Below are 17,371 nucleotides of genomic sequence, written 5' to 3'. Positions count from 1 at the left end.
GTTGGTTGGTTCTAGACTAGTGCCAAACTGCCAATGGCACGGAGTGTTTTAGATAGACTAAAGAGTGTGAAACCTTTGAAAAATGTTTGTGCATAATCTTTGAAAAGATGGTTTATGAATCTTGAGAACTTTTTTTATTAGATTTCTATCGTTCTATGTTAGAATTTCGAAATGTTTTACTCCGTACATAAAAAAGGAGTCTTACATCTGTTAAACTATATGATATGATTTTTCTATTGTTCAATATCATATTGGTTAGGTTATTTGACTTTTTTTTTTATCATTCGGTATAAGCTTTCTTTTCTCTTCATGCATTTGTATGATAGGGTGAGTTTTTATGAGTTTCAAGTTTTACCTTTTAAGAAAAAAAACTTATATTTAACAAAAAAAACCTTGTTTGGTAAAAAAAAAAATGCTTCAAGTTTTTTAAGCGTGATGAAAAATTTTGTACGTAAACAATGATAGACGTAGCATTTCATAAAAGCTCCAAGCTTTTTGTGTATTAATTTACCTAAATAGCTTTACTTTATTATGACGAATCAGTGTCGGCTCAAGATCTTTTGAGGCCTTAAACGAGATTTATTTTGAAGGTTTAGTTCGTTACCATACAAAGAAAGCAAAAGAAAAAACAAAGATACCTAAATAATGTGAAAAGGCAATGACATCGTTGGTCTATGTTTGCTGTACAATTTTCCTTTTTCTTATAATAAAACTAGCCCAAATATCCATAATATTAAGCTCATTCAATAAAATATAGAGGCCCAAGAAAATGGAGATCCAAAGCAGTCGCTTACCCCTTAACTACTATTAAGTCGGCAGTGTAGGTAACACACTGTAACATGTGTCAATATCACTCATATAGTCATATATCACCTTTTAACCAATTGACTTGTACACATAAAATGATGAAATACATTTTTTTAATGAAATTTTATACATATATTATGTATATGTTTTAAGTTGATTTTTCGTTCTATTTATTTTAGGGATTAATTTCCAGGAATGTAACTATCTTTGACCGAATGTCTATAGTAGGAAAAAACTAAAGTTATGTGTATTGTATGTAAGCAACTTGAAAAAATGTTTATTATATGTAAGAAAACATATGTGGCAACCATATACAGGTGGCACTTGTCAGATTTTAATTGGTTGAAACGAAATTCTTACATACAATAAACATTATTTCAAAGTTGTTTACATATAATACACACAACTTTAATTATTTCCTACTATAGACATTCGTTAAAAGTTTCTTACATTCGAGTAAACTAATCCCTTTATTTTATATATGAATAGGAAACAAATTATGTTTTTAATGTACAACAATATCTTCCTCCAAATCATCGACTTGTTGGCTTCAAAATCGAAATTTAGTTTCTAAATATTTGATTGTATGAAGTGCTACAAGAAGTCCACCTATGTCATCCATATCGAAATTTGCTACATTCGTTTATTTTCTAAAACTCCGTCAATTACACTTTGACTACAACATCAAAGGGTACTAAAAGCAAAAGATTAAAACCCATATATAAAAGCAATTATAAACATTATGCGAAAACTAGTGTGTTAAGTTCTAATAGTGAGAAGAGTTATTCTAATCATATGACACAATTGTTAACTATTGGTATTAAACAAATTAGGGGTGTCAATTGAACCTGTTATACAAATGGTACCTCCAACCCTTGTATGTATGAGAAAGTCGAACTCAATAATCCACTTTTTGGTAATTAATAACCTCAGTTAACTATCTATATTGATGTTAAATAGGTTGGAAGTTATTCGAATCAACAAATACATGTGTTTCCAAACATCAATTAAAAAGGTCAATCATGAATAAGATGATGATATATTTTATGTGATCTAAAGTATATATAGATTACTAACATATGATTAAGATGATAATATATTTTATGCGATCTAAAGAGTTTAATGTTTGTTATAAAATAAGTGTTAGACACAAAAATTAGAGATAAAGTTGTTAAAAAATGAGTGGTTGTTGAAAATTTGTCAAATAAGAGTCTAAGACGTATTTTGTCGGGGTGAGGGTCAACATGTCACCTAAGTACCGTTTGCATACATAATTTGAAAATTTGTTGGATACCTACGTTGATACAAAAATAGATGGTGCAACCATTTACGGAGAGAAAATTATGTTATTGTTTCATGGCTTTAATAACAAAATGATAGGACCAATATCCAAATCTCACCAGGTGCGACCAAAACTGTTGTCGAGTGGATTCGAGGTAGACGACTCTTAATATTATTATTTTAAAATAAAAAACTCTCTTTTCGATTAATTATTCGGAATTACTAACTAGATCTATCTACTAACTGATTTCATAAGCAACGTGACAACACGATCACTAATTATCTTTCATCAGTACTACCTTTGATCTTGCCACATGGGTTGATCTATTTTTTAGGCATATTTTTAGTCACACTAATCATTTTCTTATATATATATATAAACATAATTGCTCTAATAACTTATATATTGACCAATCACAACTTTCAATTTTCTCAAGTTGACTATTTATTTTTTTCAATTTTGATTCTAATTTACACTTTTCGGTTTTTCATCACAAATTTACACATTTTTAAACAACAATTCCAATATAATAAATATATATATTCGAAAAAATAATAACTAATACACATCCTAATAATATGTTATATCAAATAAATACAAAATTTATTAACTAAAACTAAATAACATTTAATGTAAATGTATTTTAGATTTTAAAAATAATTGTATAATTATCCTTTTGAAGTTTTTTTTTTTTTATAATCATGACACATATTAAAAAAGTAAGACATGTAAAAATTTGATATTTATAGAAAACATTGCCATATTTAAATTAAAATATTTAAGATATGTTTCATATAAAAATATGGTTATTTCAATGTTTAAATATCAATAAACTAGATTATTGTCCCGCGTAATACGCGAGATAACGTATTTAATTAGTGACAAGTTAACGTTTCACAATATCATACATTGACAACTACAAAAAAAAGATGTTGAAAATAGATTAATTAGTATCATGATGCCAAAGATGTAAATTAATTAGTATCGTGCAGTAATGAGTTAATATGCATATAAGCAAATTTTCATTGAAGACTATCGCATTTACGATCAAAGTTAATGTATGTTTGTATAAACAATTAGTAACACTTTCAAATTATTGTATCAAATGATAGTTTGAAATTCAATATAAATAGATTTGTTTAGCGGAATATAAATAAGAGCTCTATATGAATTTGACTTCTCTTTAATTAGTGTAACTATATTAGTCATTTTTTATAATTTTCACGTAGTTTAATGTTTATATAAATACACATATAAATAAAATTTAACAAAACAAAAGTAGTTAGCATTTAAACTACGTATGTTTGGAATGAAACCCAGTAATATCGAAAACCCTCTTAATTATCCACTCCTACAAATTTTGAAAATGTAATTTATACCCTGATAGATTTCCCAAAGGTTTAAGATCTTGTCAATTGCTCACCTTTTGAAAGTTTACTTTTTGTGTTTATAGTTAACCTTTGAATTTTTAAAATTAATTTTACATTAATATATTAAAAGTTTTGGATTATGTACTTATATATTAATAACATTTGAAACAAATATTGGGTTTATGTAAGAAATTTAAAAAAGTAAAATATTTAGGAAATTAACATCTTAAACTTTTAATATGTACTTTAATTAACATCACTTATGTAAAAGCAAATTATAATACAATAATCAAGATTTGAAAGTTCAATATAATCTTATAAGAGATTCAACATTTAAATTTATTAAGAAAAACATATAATAAATAACTTATTAAAAAGTGTCAAGTAATAAGTTTTTCAATTTGATAGGATCAACAACATAAGCAAATGTTGATTAACTGAAATAAAATATTTCAATTGATTAATAATTATTTAAGAAAATCGTATTTTTGTATATATAAAAGTTAAATTATATTTTCCCGCATATTACGCGAGACAATATAAATACGCGAGATAAACATAATAAGTTTTAAGAATAACATAATTATTAATTATAGATAAAATGTTAAAATACAATTGTATTGTTATTTAAAGTTTTATTTGCATCAAATATGGCTAGTAAGATATATAAATTTTTGTATAATGACAATGTAATGTTAAATACATCTAATACTGGTGAAGATAGTAATATTCAAAATTGCTCTTTAGTGTAGTTGGTTTTTATAATATGGTTGTTATATATTTGTATAATGACGATATAAAAGTAAATATAAACAAAACACTTTATTTACTATAATGATTTAATTTCAAACCAACTCATTTAGGTGGGTTGTCCACCATGACATCATTGAGAGTCTGTTAACTTGAGGGACGCATATTTAATTCTTACCATGGATAAGACTGATAATTATAGTTAATCATCGATGCAAAAAAACTCAACATTGAGGTTTCGTAGGTACCAATTCGGTACACGGGGTTAAAGGGTTTAATCTAGAATTTAATATATATAGTGAATGACATGTTTTTCCTTTAATTAATATATTAATAGTTATCTATATTGGTTAAATAATAAACAGATAATCTAAAAGACTTTAATGTGTATAATATAATTGTAAACAATTTGATAACTTAATAGTACAGTTACAATATGAACTCATAAATGCATGAATATATATATATATATATATATATGGAAAAGTGAGTATGTGGTTGTCCCCCATATATATATATTAGTTTATTATGTTTACACATTACACTGATCGATCGATCTGTGACTTCCTACGTATATATATACTTTATTAAATATACAATATCTAATTATTTAAAATACAAGGACTAATATTATGTTTTCTTAATATTAGTGATTGAATATTAATGGTGGAAAGTGTAAATTAGTGATGGAAAACAAAAAAGTGTAAATTATTTAAATTATATGGACTAATGTTGTGTTTACTTGATATTAAATTTGGTAATGGTATTATTATTTAGATATAAGGGTTGTAATCAAAAGTTGGAACTCATCTAACAGTCCTTATTTATCCATAAAAGAATTTAGGACCTTGTTATATATATATTGGTAGATATGTCACAATATAAAACTTCGATGGACATATTATAATTTTGTAATATTCAAATATCGTTAAACATATCACCGTAAACAGTTTCTATGAATTTAAAAAATATATATATTTCAATATCAACTCAAAGTTTTAATATAAAGATCAATTTTTAATATTAAAAATGATAAGTTAAATTTTAAATCATAATAATATTAACAGATCGTAAGCCTGTGTATTATACATATGTATTTAGTATATCCTAAAGTTTTCGTTAAAAAAATACTTATCATACATTTACTTTTATTTTTAACAAACATAACTCGATATCATACTTTTTCTTTTCTTTTACGAGCATGATACCCGCGCAATGCGGCGGCGAGTCGACGATGACGGTGGTGGCGACATCTATTGGTGTAGGTAAAAGTATCTGATTTAAATGGGTTAGTAAATTTTTTTTATAATATAATGGACTAATATGTAATTTAATATTAAGAGTTGATGGTGATTTAATTCATTAAAGGTATTTTGGTCAATTCGTATGTCCCATTTTTGTAAACTTATTGTAAACTTATAATTTTTATATAGTAGTATAGATATAGATGTTTACGGCCGTAAAGAAAAGAAAAATACTTATCATACGGTTACTTTTATTTAACAAACAATCAAAGTATCAAACATAATTCGATAGCATACATTTTTTTCTCTGTCTAATAACTAACGGAAAAGACCTCAGTCAAACAAGGAAAAACCTAAAACTAACGGCGTTAAACAAACTAAAAATATCTCTAACCTCACATGTATTTTTCATTATATATAGACACTATCTTACCATTCTGCCACCCTCACCCCTTTTCTAAAACCCTAATTTTTATTTCAATATAAGGGTTTTTGTAGTTGCTCTCTTCCCCCACCGCAGCTACACCTAATTCCCAGCCTCCTTTATTCCATAAACCCTAATTTTTTTTTACATCTCTTATTATTATGGGTACTAAAGTTAAGAAGTCTGCTTCCAAGGTACTATTGCTCTCACAAATTTTCATTCCTTTTTCATCTATATCTATATATGTATAGATGTTTATATATGTTTTGTGTTTTGGTTCAGGCTGATGTTGTTGAGGCTAAGCCGATCAAATCAGGGAAAAAAGGTAGAATCTTTTTATCTTTTTTTTTGTCTTCTTATATGTTAATTTTATTTATGGCCTTTTTTTTAATAGACAGAATGAAAGTTTTTTGAATTTGTGTTGTATTATGTTGAAAGAAAGCTAAAAGGCATGATTTTTATTGTTTACTTTTTCTGAAAGTATGTTATTGATGATTGTTGTGCGTATATATGTATGTATGTATTTATTTTTAATGTGTTTTTATCATAGTTTATAGTATTTTTCATGTTTTTTTTAGTTTTATTAGTTAGTAATACATTTTTTCAATGAAATAGACAACATTTATATTGGGTATGCTATTGATGTTTGTTATGAATGTGTGTAAGTGTAATTTTTTTTGTTTATATATTAGTATGCTCTTGATACATCGGTATGTATATAATTGGATTTGTTTTGTAGCATGTCTATTTGTTTTCATGATTTTGTTAGGCTTCCAGTACTTGTTTTTTTTACTTAACATATTTCAGCAAGTAACTACAAAATTAATCTTTCTATACAGTTATTGGATTTTATACAGTTTTTGGCTTTTTTGTGTGTATGTATGCATGTTACTTGTTTGTTTATTTAGTTTGTTGAATTTTACGTTTTGAATTATGTATCTATTTGAGTTAAGAGGTTGATATTGAAGTGTTTTTAGTTGGTTTTGATATTTTGTGGAAGTATTTGACTGTTGAATACGCAAGTATAGTTTTTTTAGTATTTTGTGCTTTTTGAAATTTATTGAATGCTTGTTTAATATATGTATAGGCAAGAGAGATGCGGAGGAGATTATTGAGAAGGAAGTAGTGAGTAGCAAGAAGCAGAAGGTAGTCAATGGTGGTGTTGCTCAGGCTGTCGAGAAAAAGAAGGTTGAGACAAAGACACAGAAGAAGATTGTTAAGAAACAGGAAAGCAGTTCCGAGGATGACAGCAGTTCTGAATCTGAGGAGGAACAGAAGGTATATATATATTGTATGTATAGTTTTTACATTCACATGACATTTTCATTCAGAAGCCCTAATTGAAAAAGCATGGGCCAAATTTGATCAAACATGCTTTAGACATTTTTTTAAAAACGATATCTAGTGATTTTTAACATTTTGAAATTACAGGTTGTGGCCAAGAAACCAGCCCCAGCTAAGAAACCAGTGAAAGATTCCAGCAGTGATGACTCTGACTCTTCTTCTGATGAAGTAAGTTTCTGTCACATTGAAGTTTTGTTTTTTGTTTCTATGTGTTAGCACAGTTGTAATGAGTTATTTTTTGCAAACCCCTTTTTAACATGTTTGCAGGAACCCAAACCTACTAAGAAACAGTCTGTTCCAACACCAAAAAATAAACCTGCTAGTAGTTCAGATGACACTGAATCATCAGATGATGAACCTGCTAGCAAACAGGTTGTCTTTACTGACAAAAATAAGAAACCTAGCGTGGAAAGTTCTGAAGAATCTGATTCTTCAGATGATACTGATTCCTCAGATGAAGTGAGTTGGAGTGTTTAGCTAGTTTGTGGCTCCTGTATGCAGTTTGGTTTAGTTTGGTTCTTGAAGTATGCTACTTGTGTAGATTGTTTGCTTTGTTCTAAACATGTCTGCATTTATGTAGGAGGAACCAAAGAAGCCAGTGGCTGCAGCCAAAATTGCCGCTGCACCAGCTAAAAAGAAAGATGATTCGAGTGATGAATCCGACTCCGATAGTTCAGATGAAGTAAGTGTAATTTTAATCTAGTTATTTTTCTAGTTTTTTGTTATGTTAATCATGTTGAGTTATTCATAAACTTTTGCAATGTAAATATACAGGAGGAAGCCAAGCCTGCAGCAAAGCCTGCTCCCTCGAAAAATGGATCAGTAGCTGCTCCAGCAAAGAAGGCAGAGAGTTCTGACGACAGCTCTGAAGAAAGCGATTCATCTGATGACGATGTATGTTGAAATTACTTTCTTGACTATGCACGTTGAATCTTGTTGCCTTTCCCCTTTTAACTTTGTCTTTTGAATAATTATGTTTGCTTGGTGTATTCAGGTCAAAGCAGCTCCTGCAAAGAAACCCGCTGTTGCAGCCAAGGTATTTAAATGCACGTGGTTTTATGTTTAGTTGCTGTCGTATAGAAGCACACCAGATTTTTTGTTCTGAACTGACATTAATGCTTTTTGCAGAAGGAATCGTCATCAGAAGAAAGCTCTGATGAAGATAGCTCATCTGATGAGGAAGAGCCTCAGCAGAAAAAGGCCAAGGTAGCCTTGCAGATACTCAGTATTTGTCATGCTAGGATGTCTTTTGATTGATTATTTTATATAGTCGTCCAACTAAAATGCTTTTGTGAATATATTGTAGCCAGCTGCTGTTAAACCAGCTGCTAAAGTTGAAGAGAGCAGTGATTCTGAGTCCGAGGAAAGTGATGATGAGCCTGCAAAGCCAGCTGTAAAGAAGGCAGCTCCCAAGAAAGCTAATAGCTCTGAAGAATCTGATGATGATGAGGATGATAGTTCCGAGGAGGACGAACCTAAAACTGCAAAGAAAAATGTGAGCATTGTTTTCTGCTTTTATCTATGTACATTTACTAATCTTGCTTTGGGTTGTGGTGTCTAATTGCAACTATTTACAGGGTACTGATGTGGAAATGGTTGATGCTCCATCAGCGAAGAAAGCGGTTAGTGCTCTATGTTCATATCCATTTTTGTTTTATATGTGGTATTTCATTGCATTAGTAATGAATGGTGAAATTTTGCAGCCTCAAACTCCAGCAACCCCTGCTACTGGATCCAAAACATTGTTTATGGGCAACCTAAGTTTCTCTATCGAAGAAAATGATGTGTATGTGTTTCTTCTAATTGAGTTTTGCTTCTTTTTGATTCTGCTAGTTCCTCACTACTAGTTACGATGCAGAGTTAATTTCTTTAAAGAGGCTGGTGAAGTTGTTGAGGTTCGTTTTGCTATGAGAGATGATCGCTTTGCAGGTTATGGTCATGTTGAATTTGCCACCCCTGATGCTGCCCAAGAGGTATAATTCTTGTTTTGAACTTCTCTTTATGGGTTTCCTAGAGAAATTTTGGATATAATTAGCATGATTGTCCATTTGAAGGCTCTTAAACTTAGTGGTCAAGAACTGCTCGGTCGTGAGGTTAGACTTGATTTGGCAAAAGAAAGAGGTGCATTTACTCCTGGGACCGGGTATGTTTTTTTTGAGGTCTGCATATTCTACATTATTATTTGAAAGAACTTTTGATTTGATATTTCATGTTTTCATTGTAGAAATGAGAGGTCTTTCCAAAAGAGTGGTGGCCAGGGTCAATCTTTATCTGTGTTTGTAAGGGGATTTGGTGCCGATGATGATTTTGACAATGTATGTTCACCCAACTGAGACTATGCTGTAATATATTATGTTTATGTGGAGGTGTTCCATAGAAAATGTCTAACTTCTTTTATCTGTTGCCAGCTTAGGGCGACCCTCGAGAATCACTTTGGGCAATGTGGAGAAATTTCAAGGCTGTCTATTCCCAAGGATTACGAGTCTGGGGCTCCTAAAGGGTAGGGGTTTTGTACTACAGATAATTGGGTTCCTAAACCTTCTAATACATGCTGTCTAACTTTTTTCATGATAAAATTTCTTCAGGGTTGCCTTCTTAGATTTTGCTGACAAGGCTGCCTTTAATAAAGCCCTTGAACTCTCTGGAACTGATGTTGGAGGAGGCACGATTACTGTTGAGGAAGCTAAACCAAGAGGCGATAGTGCAGGATCTAACCGTGGTGGTGGTCGGAGCGGTGGTAGAGGTAGATTTGGTGACAGAGATGGAGGTAGGAGTGGCGGAAGAGGCAGGTTTGGTGGCAGAGATGGTGGTGGCAGGAGTGGCGGAAGAGGTAGGTTTGGTGGCAGAGATGGTGGAAGAGGCCGTGGGCCTAGCAGACCAAGCATGGCAACCCCTGGTACAGGTATGATGGTTTTTCTTATTTAGTTGGCTTTTTTTTTTCTTCCCAAGTTGTTCATTTACTGATCAATGGTGGTTTATCTTCTTTGATTTGTTTGCAGGAAAGAAGACAACTTTCGATGATTAAGGATGAGAATTTTTGTAGCCTGTTGTTTTCACCCTTTCCAGATTGTTAAATTTATCGGTTCTTTGTCTTGAATTGGATGATAAATGTGATGAGATATTTATGTTTAGTAGTTTAGACTACCTTTTCGAAGTTAGTTTGACATATGTTTATGTAATATTTTTGGTTAACTTACGTGCTTTGTTTGAAGTTAAAACTGAATACATATTTGGTTCTGGTTTCAACCTTGTCTTTCCCAAACTTTTTTAAAATAGTCTGTTAATTTTATGACCATTTTTGTCGGATCTTTTATTTTAAAAAAACAGAGTAACAGACTACATGTGTTTTCTAGTACTAATTATTACTGATGTCATGGTTTTTTACACCTTGTATCTATATAGTCTGTTACTCTGTTTTATATAACAAATGAACATGTTCGGGTGTTCAAATCAATATTTGTAATATATTATTTTCATACGTTAATCTAAATAATAGTTAAATCAAATATAATTTAGATAAATAAAAACAAAACGTGGTAACCATATTTAATTTGATTGGATATGAAGATAAAGGTATTATTATAAACAAACGTTATAACACTTCATTTTTTTTAAACTTATATTTGGCGTATAGATGATGGTTTGGTAGCATAATTTATGGTTAAACCCCTATACGTCTAACTATAGACATGGACTAATTACATTCAAAATCCTTAAAATAAAATATTAACCAGTTTAGGTAAAACGTAAACACGACATGATAACTAATCGTGTTTATACTTTAAACACGAACATGCCACGATTTTAATAGGGTTAAATCTATTAAAAAATATCTGTTAACATATATTTCAAAGGTAGCAAGTCTTAACGTTTGTGTCCTAACATGTTTCTTAATGGGTAACGGGGTTTTAACCGATCAAATTCGTGTGTTACGAGGTTTTTTAACGGGTATCGACAAGTTAAACGATATGACAAATTTTTATCATATATCTTGTTAAAACACCGAATTTTTATTACGCCAATTTTTCCAAATACCAACGCTAACACAAAACATGTTAAAATCAAACGCGAATTTAGTTGTATTGGGTCAAAATTAAAGGCTGTAACCGTAAACAAACAAACGCATGGGGGTCTTATTGTTGGTCCATTATCTATCAAATCAAATCAAATCAAATCAATCAATGAATGTAAAACCAACAATAATAAAACGTGTCGTTTTAACAAAAACGTATGGCGCCAGCAGCCACCCATCCCCCAAACCTTCATTCATTGTTTAAATCGCTCCATTCTTTCTCCTCCACAAACAGTTTCTGATTCACCAAACATACATACACACTGTATCTATCTGGTAATCTCTCTCTCTCACACACACTCACTTCTGTATCTATATGTTAACGGTTACTTCTACACTTATTACTAATTATCTCTCAATTAAGTTAAATAGTACAATTAGTGGTTTCTTTTAGAGTTGCTGTAAAGAAAGACCTTTTTTTTTTTAAAAATAAAGATTGTAGTAGTAATTTTAATTGATGTGGAGTTGACTTATAATAAAATTTGCTTAAAGTTGATATGCTACACCTACTAATGAGTAGTCTTTCTAGTTGTACTACTTTATCTTTATTTTTGCCCTTGTTTTAAGACCTAATTTTATTACTCAACTATTTTTTTTTTTTTTTTTATAAATTTAATTAGTTAATAGTTTAGATGGACATGATTATTTTTTCTTTGATTTTATAAGTTAATTATTTATTTGTTCTTCTTATGTACTAGCATTTTAGGGGGTGTTTGTGAATTGGGTATAGGCTATTTAAGTGCTTACATGATGAGAGGAGGATTTCTTTTTCTTTTTTTTTTCATATAAAAAATATAAGCACAGTAGGTTGGTACGGCCTAACATTTTCTGATCGCTTTGATATAAGATCTTCCAATCAGTCCCATAAACATTTTATCAAACATCTTGATAAAATGATTTATCTAAGTAAAAAGTTACATGCTTTTAGTATAGAGTCAGAGTGAGTTTACAGTACAACTACAAAAGGTTCTACGTTTTTTCTTAACGAGTCTTCGTTTTAGTTTGACAATTTTATCTTTATGTAATGTAATGTATAGTTTATATTTATGTTTCTCACAAATTGATAGTAGCATTACTCATCGTTCCAGCTAACAGGAGCCATGCCTGAAGGAATAACACCTGAAAATCTGATGAACAACATCATGGATACGTTCTCTGATAAGATTCATAAGCAGAATTCCGGATCTTTCTCTGTGGAGGAGAAATCAGTTGGTGCCCAGTTCAATAAGCTCTTTGGTAGACAGAAGCCTATTCACAATATTTTAGGGGGTGGAAAATGTAGGCATTATGTCATCACTTTTTTGACGTAAAAATGATGACAGTTTGTTTTTTATAGTTACGATTTCCACTCTTTATTTTGTAGCTGCTGATGTGCTCTTATGGAGGAACAAAAAGATATCAGCAAGTGTCTTAGGTGCGGCCACCGCAGTTTGGGTGCTTTTCGAATGGCTGGACTACAACTTTCTGCCTCTTGTGTGCTTTGGTCTGACTATATGTATCATTGGTCAGTTTATTTGGGCACATTTACTGGGCGGGTATTCTTTCTCTCATACTTCATTTTTTTTAATAATTAAATACCAAACATAGTACATATGTTTATGTTAAAAACAATGAAATTTAATGCATGAATGAACCATTAAAGGTAAAAGCTTGTTGTTTTGGGTTGAGGCACTCTTTTGTTTGCAGTTTAACTGTTTAGGTAACATAGATAAACTGTCACTTTATGATACTATATACTTTATCATTTGCATACTTGTAGAAAAGATTTATCGGTCATGTGCTTATGCTTTAAAGTTTAAAGATAATTTCAGCTACATCACTTTATTCAGTTTTATATATATTAAACTAGGCTATATAAATCGCGGATGATTGTTGAGATGATCAACTGTTGTACTCCGTACAATATGTTTTCTTTATTTGTTCTTAATTTGAAATTTATCAGTGGAATTCTGTACATTATTAAGAGTTATGATTTCTAAGCAGGTCTCCACCTCGTCTTGTTCTCTCCGATGAGTTACTTGAGAGAATTGCTACTACAGTAGGGGGTGAAGTTAACCGTGCTTTGGGTTTCCTTCAGAGTGTGGGTTCCAGAGGGGATATCAAGCAACTGGCAATTGTATGTCTAATTTGAAGCATTTTGTAGGCTGATGCCATTTTAAGCATTTATTACTCAAAAGAGATGTAAAGCCGGTCTATTATCAATATATTTATCCAGTTATATTCTGTGTAGGTTTGTGGGAGCTTGATAACTGCTGCAATAATTGGAACCTGGTGTAACTTTTGGACTGTTATTTATATTGGTAAGTTTTTGAAAGTGCGCTTGGCAGTTTAACTGCACTGTATTAGTTTATTGGGCCACGCCGTAGATACTAAAATTGGAATTTATAATATGCAATCTGACGTTTATGTATTTGTTTCTGATAAGGTTTTGTTGCTGCCCACATTCTGCCTGTTGTGTACGAGAAGTATGATGACCAAATTGATAATGCGGTGTATAATGTCCTGGGAAAGCTTCAGAACAACTATAGTAAGCTGGATGCTAGTGTGCTAAGCCGAATTCCAAAAGCAACAGGAAAGAAGTATGCATAGTTGTGTTCGAGAATGTTATGTAAGTTTAACAGTTGCCATTGTAGACTGTTAATGGTGTATTTATCTGCCATTTGGTAATAAATTATTGCTATTGTGATACTAAAATATTAACTTGGATATATCTAACTTTGAATATAAACGCCCTTTCATTTTCTCAAATTAGATACATTTTTTCAATAATTAAATGTCAAAATTAGAAAAATTCCTGATAGGTTACAGTTATCGAACATGTATATGTATTAGACTTGGTGTTATGATGATCAGTGGTAGGATTGAACTGTGACCTTTGCTTGTGGGCCACCTTGAACATACACAAAACTGCACTCAGACCCGGGTTGGATTACCTTAGCCCATTCTGGAAGCTCATATATGTTCTTATTTTGAGTTGGTGATAATCCCCATAGCGAACCTGATAGGTTTTCAATGTCCAACTTTAAATCCGTGATTGGTTTTTCTGAGAGGTTCTTGATTGTCACCTTGTGCCTATAGTATGCGACTGTCCCTACCGTCCACGAATTTGTTATCGTGTGAAAGAATTCCACTGGTGCTGCTGCTAAGAAAACATGACCCAAGTAAGTTTTCCTTCAATTATGTTGAAAGAATTCGGTAATACCCCAATACAAGATGGGTGGCTCGGGTAGCAGGTCAAATTTAGTTTTTTTTTTTTTAAGTAGCAATGTAGCATGGGTTGGAATGGGCTGTGTCAGGTTGGGTTGACAGGTGTTTTTTCCTTTCCATTTTGCTACTTTTTACAAATATTTACTATTTAGTGAGTTAATCTTGAATCTTGATTACAAAAAATATATTATCATTGATATTTTGGAGTTGGTCACTGATAATTGACTTTGGATGACTTTCAGGCATTTTCATCCTATGTAAATAGTTTGACAGATCCCCTATTAGCTATGTCTTACATGATCTGCTTGAGATAAAACACAACCCAAGTTAACTTATTCACGAGTACAAGGGTAGGAATCGACACCTCTAATGTCAACATTTATCCAAACTCACCTGGTTTTTCGTATGGTTTAGCTGGCACCTTAGGATGCGAGTCTGCGTCAGTTACACATTCAAGTTAGAATACATAAGATACATATGCTCACAATAGTTCACTTTGGTCGTATATTACTTACATGAATTGGTTTGTCCCTTTGTTGGGGCTGGTCCTGCTGCAGGCTTTGAATCAATGCTATGTAGCTTAGAGAAGAGTCCTATAAGAGGGGCAGTCCCAGAAAGTGTAGGCTCTGTTTGTTCATAATTGGACCGATCATCATCAAAATTATCATTTTTGTCTGGTCCACCAACAAGCCCACCATGGATAACGTTTGGATTAGCCTCAGGGCGGCGGTACCATGCATCAAACCCTTGTACACAACCCACAGTTGAGTGAAGTACAAATTTAGAGGCAATGGATGCACCCCTATGGTGCACATGAATCGGGTAGTTTTGACCATAGCCGACTATGTAACTCATTGACTTTGGATTTTTCCCTAGGATATAATCAGCCTGAGATCTAGCGAAGACAAGAAGGTCATGAGGTTGGATTTTAGCATCGGGACACGTTAGGACAGACTTAGCTGCTGAGAGGTAGTCAGAATAGACAGCCAGCAGGAATGCAGCCGAGGCTGCATATTGCATGTTGTTCCACTCGTGCATGTAGAGTAATCCCCCTGTATTGAAAGAAATAAGTACACTTTTGATTTTAATGGATAGACGAAACCTTTTAGATAGACTATTAACGAACCAGGAGTCATAGGTGCGTTGTAGCCATCGTTCTTTTGATGACAAGCACATGCAAAGTAATCAGCTTTTGCCTGATACTGTTTCAGTGTTGCGGTATAGGCACCACCGTCTCCATCCACTAACACCTTGGACAAGAGGATCTGGACTCCGGCGTATTTGTTATCCCAAGAGAATTCCTTCACTGCCCAGCCAGTACCGCCCATAGATGCAGCATTATCCACAACATATTTCAAGTAGGACTCATCCTTCGTTGCTCGGTACAACCATGTAGCAGCCCACAATAGTTCATCCTATAAAGCAGTACAAACCCATTACTTTCTGAAATATGAACGTGTAAAACCCACCATAGTAGACAGAAAATAATTTGAACTTACTGAGTAACCAGATGATGTATAGAACTCTTTCGCACTCGGGATTGAATCTGTGAACAGTCCCCTAAATCGATCAGCAAACCAAAAAAGCTGTAGTTGCCATAATAAAACCAAAAGTTACACCACAACAACCCGAAAGAAGCCACTTAGGAACTAGAAAGTGATTTAATACTCTTTTCCTGACCTGTTTAGCATGAACCAATAGTAAATCAGAGTAAGAAGAGTTATAAGGTCTAAATGCTATAGCAGCAGCTGCCATAGCAGCCGCGGTTTCACCAGCAAGGTCTGAACCCGGATGATCAGTATCCAATTTATAAGCCGTTCGTGGTGTACTCATGTCTTCAGCTCGTTCCCAACAGTAATGGTCTGAGTCCCCATCACCAACCTGTATCACAAGTTTCCACAATTTAGGTGACCAAACTCTATTTCTTAACTATTCAGTTAAGGTTGGAAGGAAAACAGTTAAATAATTAGATTGTAGTTTTTTTGAATTGGTAGGTGTGTCTCAAATGCTCACCTGTCCCCAAAGAACATTGGGTTCTGAATGAGCTTTTATGAAGTAGTCAGTACCCCATTTGATGGCATTCAAAACATGCCCCATCTGGTTAAGATCCATCATACTTCTGCCGTACTCGATGGCACCCCATGACAGCATGGTGACACTATACGCCATTGGCAGCCCAAACTTCACATGGTCACCAGCATCATAATACCCTCCGATCAAGTTTACCTGTATTCCCACAACAACCTGGTTAGGTCTCCGCATCTAACTGAAATAGCTTAGATTCACCTAAACATTCCCATCATTGATGAACGATATATGTTAATGAATAACGAGATACTTACTCTCTGCTGGTAGCCATCATGGAGACCGGAATCACCGCGCCATTTCACTCGTTGATTCATGGGTAACTTTCCAGACCTTTGTGCCTCGAAAAATAACAAACTTTTATCCATGGCCTGCCCATAGTCGAACCCCAATGATGCATCGATGAAGGTCAAAACTAAGATGAACGTTACCAAAACTTGTCTTGAGTTCCCCATTATGATTGGTATTCGCGTAGAATCGAGTAGATAGAGGTGAATGAAGATGATGAAGAGAAGAAGTGATGTGTGATTTATGTATGGAAACGTATTATATATAGTGTATGTATAAGTGAGATAAGATGAAAATGAGAATAAATGTAAGAAAAGATGGTAGGCTTCACGTTGATGATACAGAATCCATGTTAGAGCTCCCCACGTTGTGTTTAGTACATTCTCTTATGATTGCCAATGAGACAATTATCTTGGGTTGACTAGAATTTAAATTATTATTATTATATATTACATACGAATATATATATATATATATACATTTATGTTTTATTTTTAT

General features: G+C 32.4%; 3 protein-coding genes across 6 annotated transcripts; 2 read left to right on the top strand and 1 right to left on the bottom strand.

Moving 5' to 3' along the window:
- Positions 1-5,902: 5,902 nt before the first annotated feature.
- Positions 5,903-10,467, top strand: LOC122611185 (nucleolin 1). 2 transcript variants are annotated; one of them, XM_043784163.1, is made up of 18 exons: positions 5,903-6,071; positions 6,160-6,202; positions 6,965-7,155; positions 7,309-7,389; positions 7,489-7,680; positions 7,802-7,903; positions 7,996-8,115; positions 8,216-8,257; positions 8,350-8,427; positions 8,528-8,716; positions 8,799-8,843; positions 8,925-9,007; positions 9,080-9,194; positions 9,276-9,364; positions 9,446-9,536; positions 9,630-9,721; positions 9,807-10,123; positions 10,221-10,467. In XM_043784163.1, the coding sequence occupies exons 1-18, from the start codon at positions 6,039-6,041 to the stop codon at positions 10,244-10,246; spliced, it is 1,929 nt and encodes a 642-aa protein (XP_043640098.1). In that variant the 5' UTR covers positions 5,903-6,038; the 3' UTR covers positions 10,247-10,467. The 2 variants fall into 2 exon arrangements, with proteins under 2 accessions (XP_043640098.1, XP_043640099.1); XM_043784164.1 differs by lacking the exon at positions 7,489-7,680 and having other exon boundaries at positions 5,904-6,071.
- A 988-nt stretch (positions 10,468-11,455) lies between these two features.
- On the top strand, positions 11,456-14,041 carry LOC122578433 (reticulon-like protein B8). 3 transcript variants are annotated; one of them, XM_043750397.1, is made up of 6 exons: positions 11,456-11,569; positions 12,389-12,571; positions 12,657-12,828; positions 13,277-13,409; positions 13,524-13,593; positions 13,719-14,041. In XM_043750397.1, exons 2-6 carry the CDS (start codon positions 12,394-12,396, stop codon positions 13,880-13,882), a joined length of 717 nt encoding a protein of 238 aa, XP_043606332.1. In that variant the 5' UTR covers positions 11,456-11,569; positions 12,389-12,393; the 3' UTR covers positions 13,883-14,041. The 3 variants fall into 3 exon arrangements, with proteins under 3 accessions (XP_043606332.1, XP_043606331.1, XP_043606330.1); XM_043750396.1 differs by having other exon boundaries at positions 12,382-12,571; XM_043750395.1 differs by lacking the exon at positions 11,456-11,569 and adding an exon at positions 11,593-11,618 and having other exon boundaries at positions 12,382-12,571.
- A 101-nt stretch (positions 14,042-14,142) lies between these two features.
- On the bottom strand, positions 14,143-17,040 carry LOC122578435 (endoglucanase 5). The gene is made up of 7 exons (XM_043750398.1): positions 16,843-17,040; positions 16,514-16,726; positions 16,181-16,381; positions 16,000-16,086; positions 15,627-15,915; positions 15,016-15,552; positions 14,143-14,435 (listed from the first exon to the last, which is right to left on the bottom strand). Exons 1-7 carry the CDS (start codon positions 17,038-17,040, stop codon positions 14,143-14,145), a joined length of 1,818 nt encoding a protein of 605 aa, XP_043606333.1.
- Between the last annotated feature and the right edge of the window lie 331 nt (positions 17,041-17,371).

This window comes from Erigeron canadensis, chromosome 8, assembly GCF_010389155.1.
Source record: "Erigeron canadensis isolate Cc75 chromosome 8, C_canadensis_v1, whole genome shotgun sequence".
NCBI lineage: Eukaryota > Viridiplantae > Streptophyta > Magnoliopsida > Asterales > Asteraceae > Erigeron > Erigeron canadensis.
The sequence above is the reverse complement of the archived record's forward strand: the minus strand, read 5'-3'. Positions and strand labels throughout refer to the sequence as shown.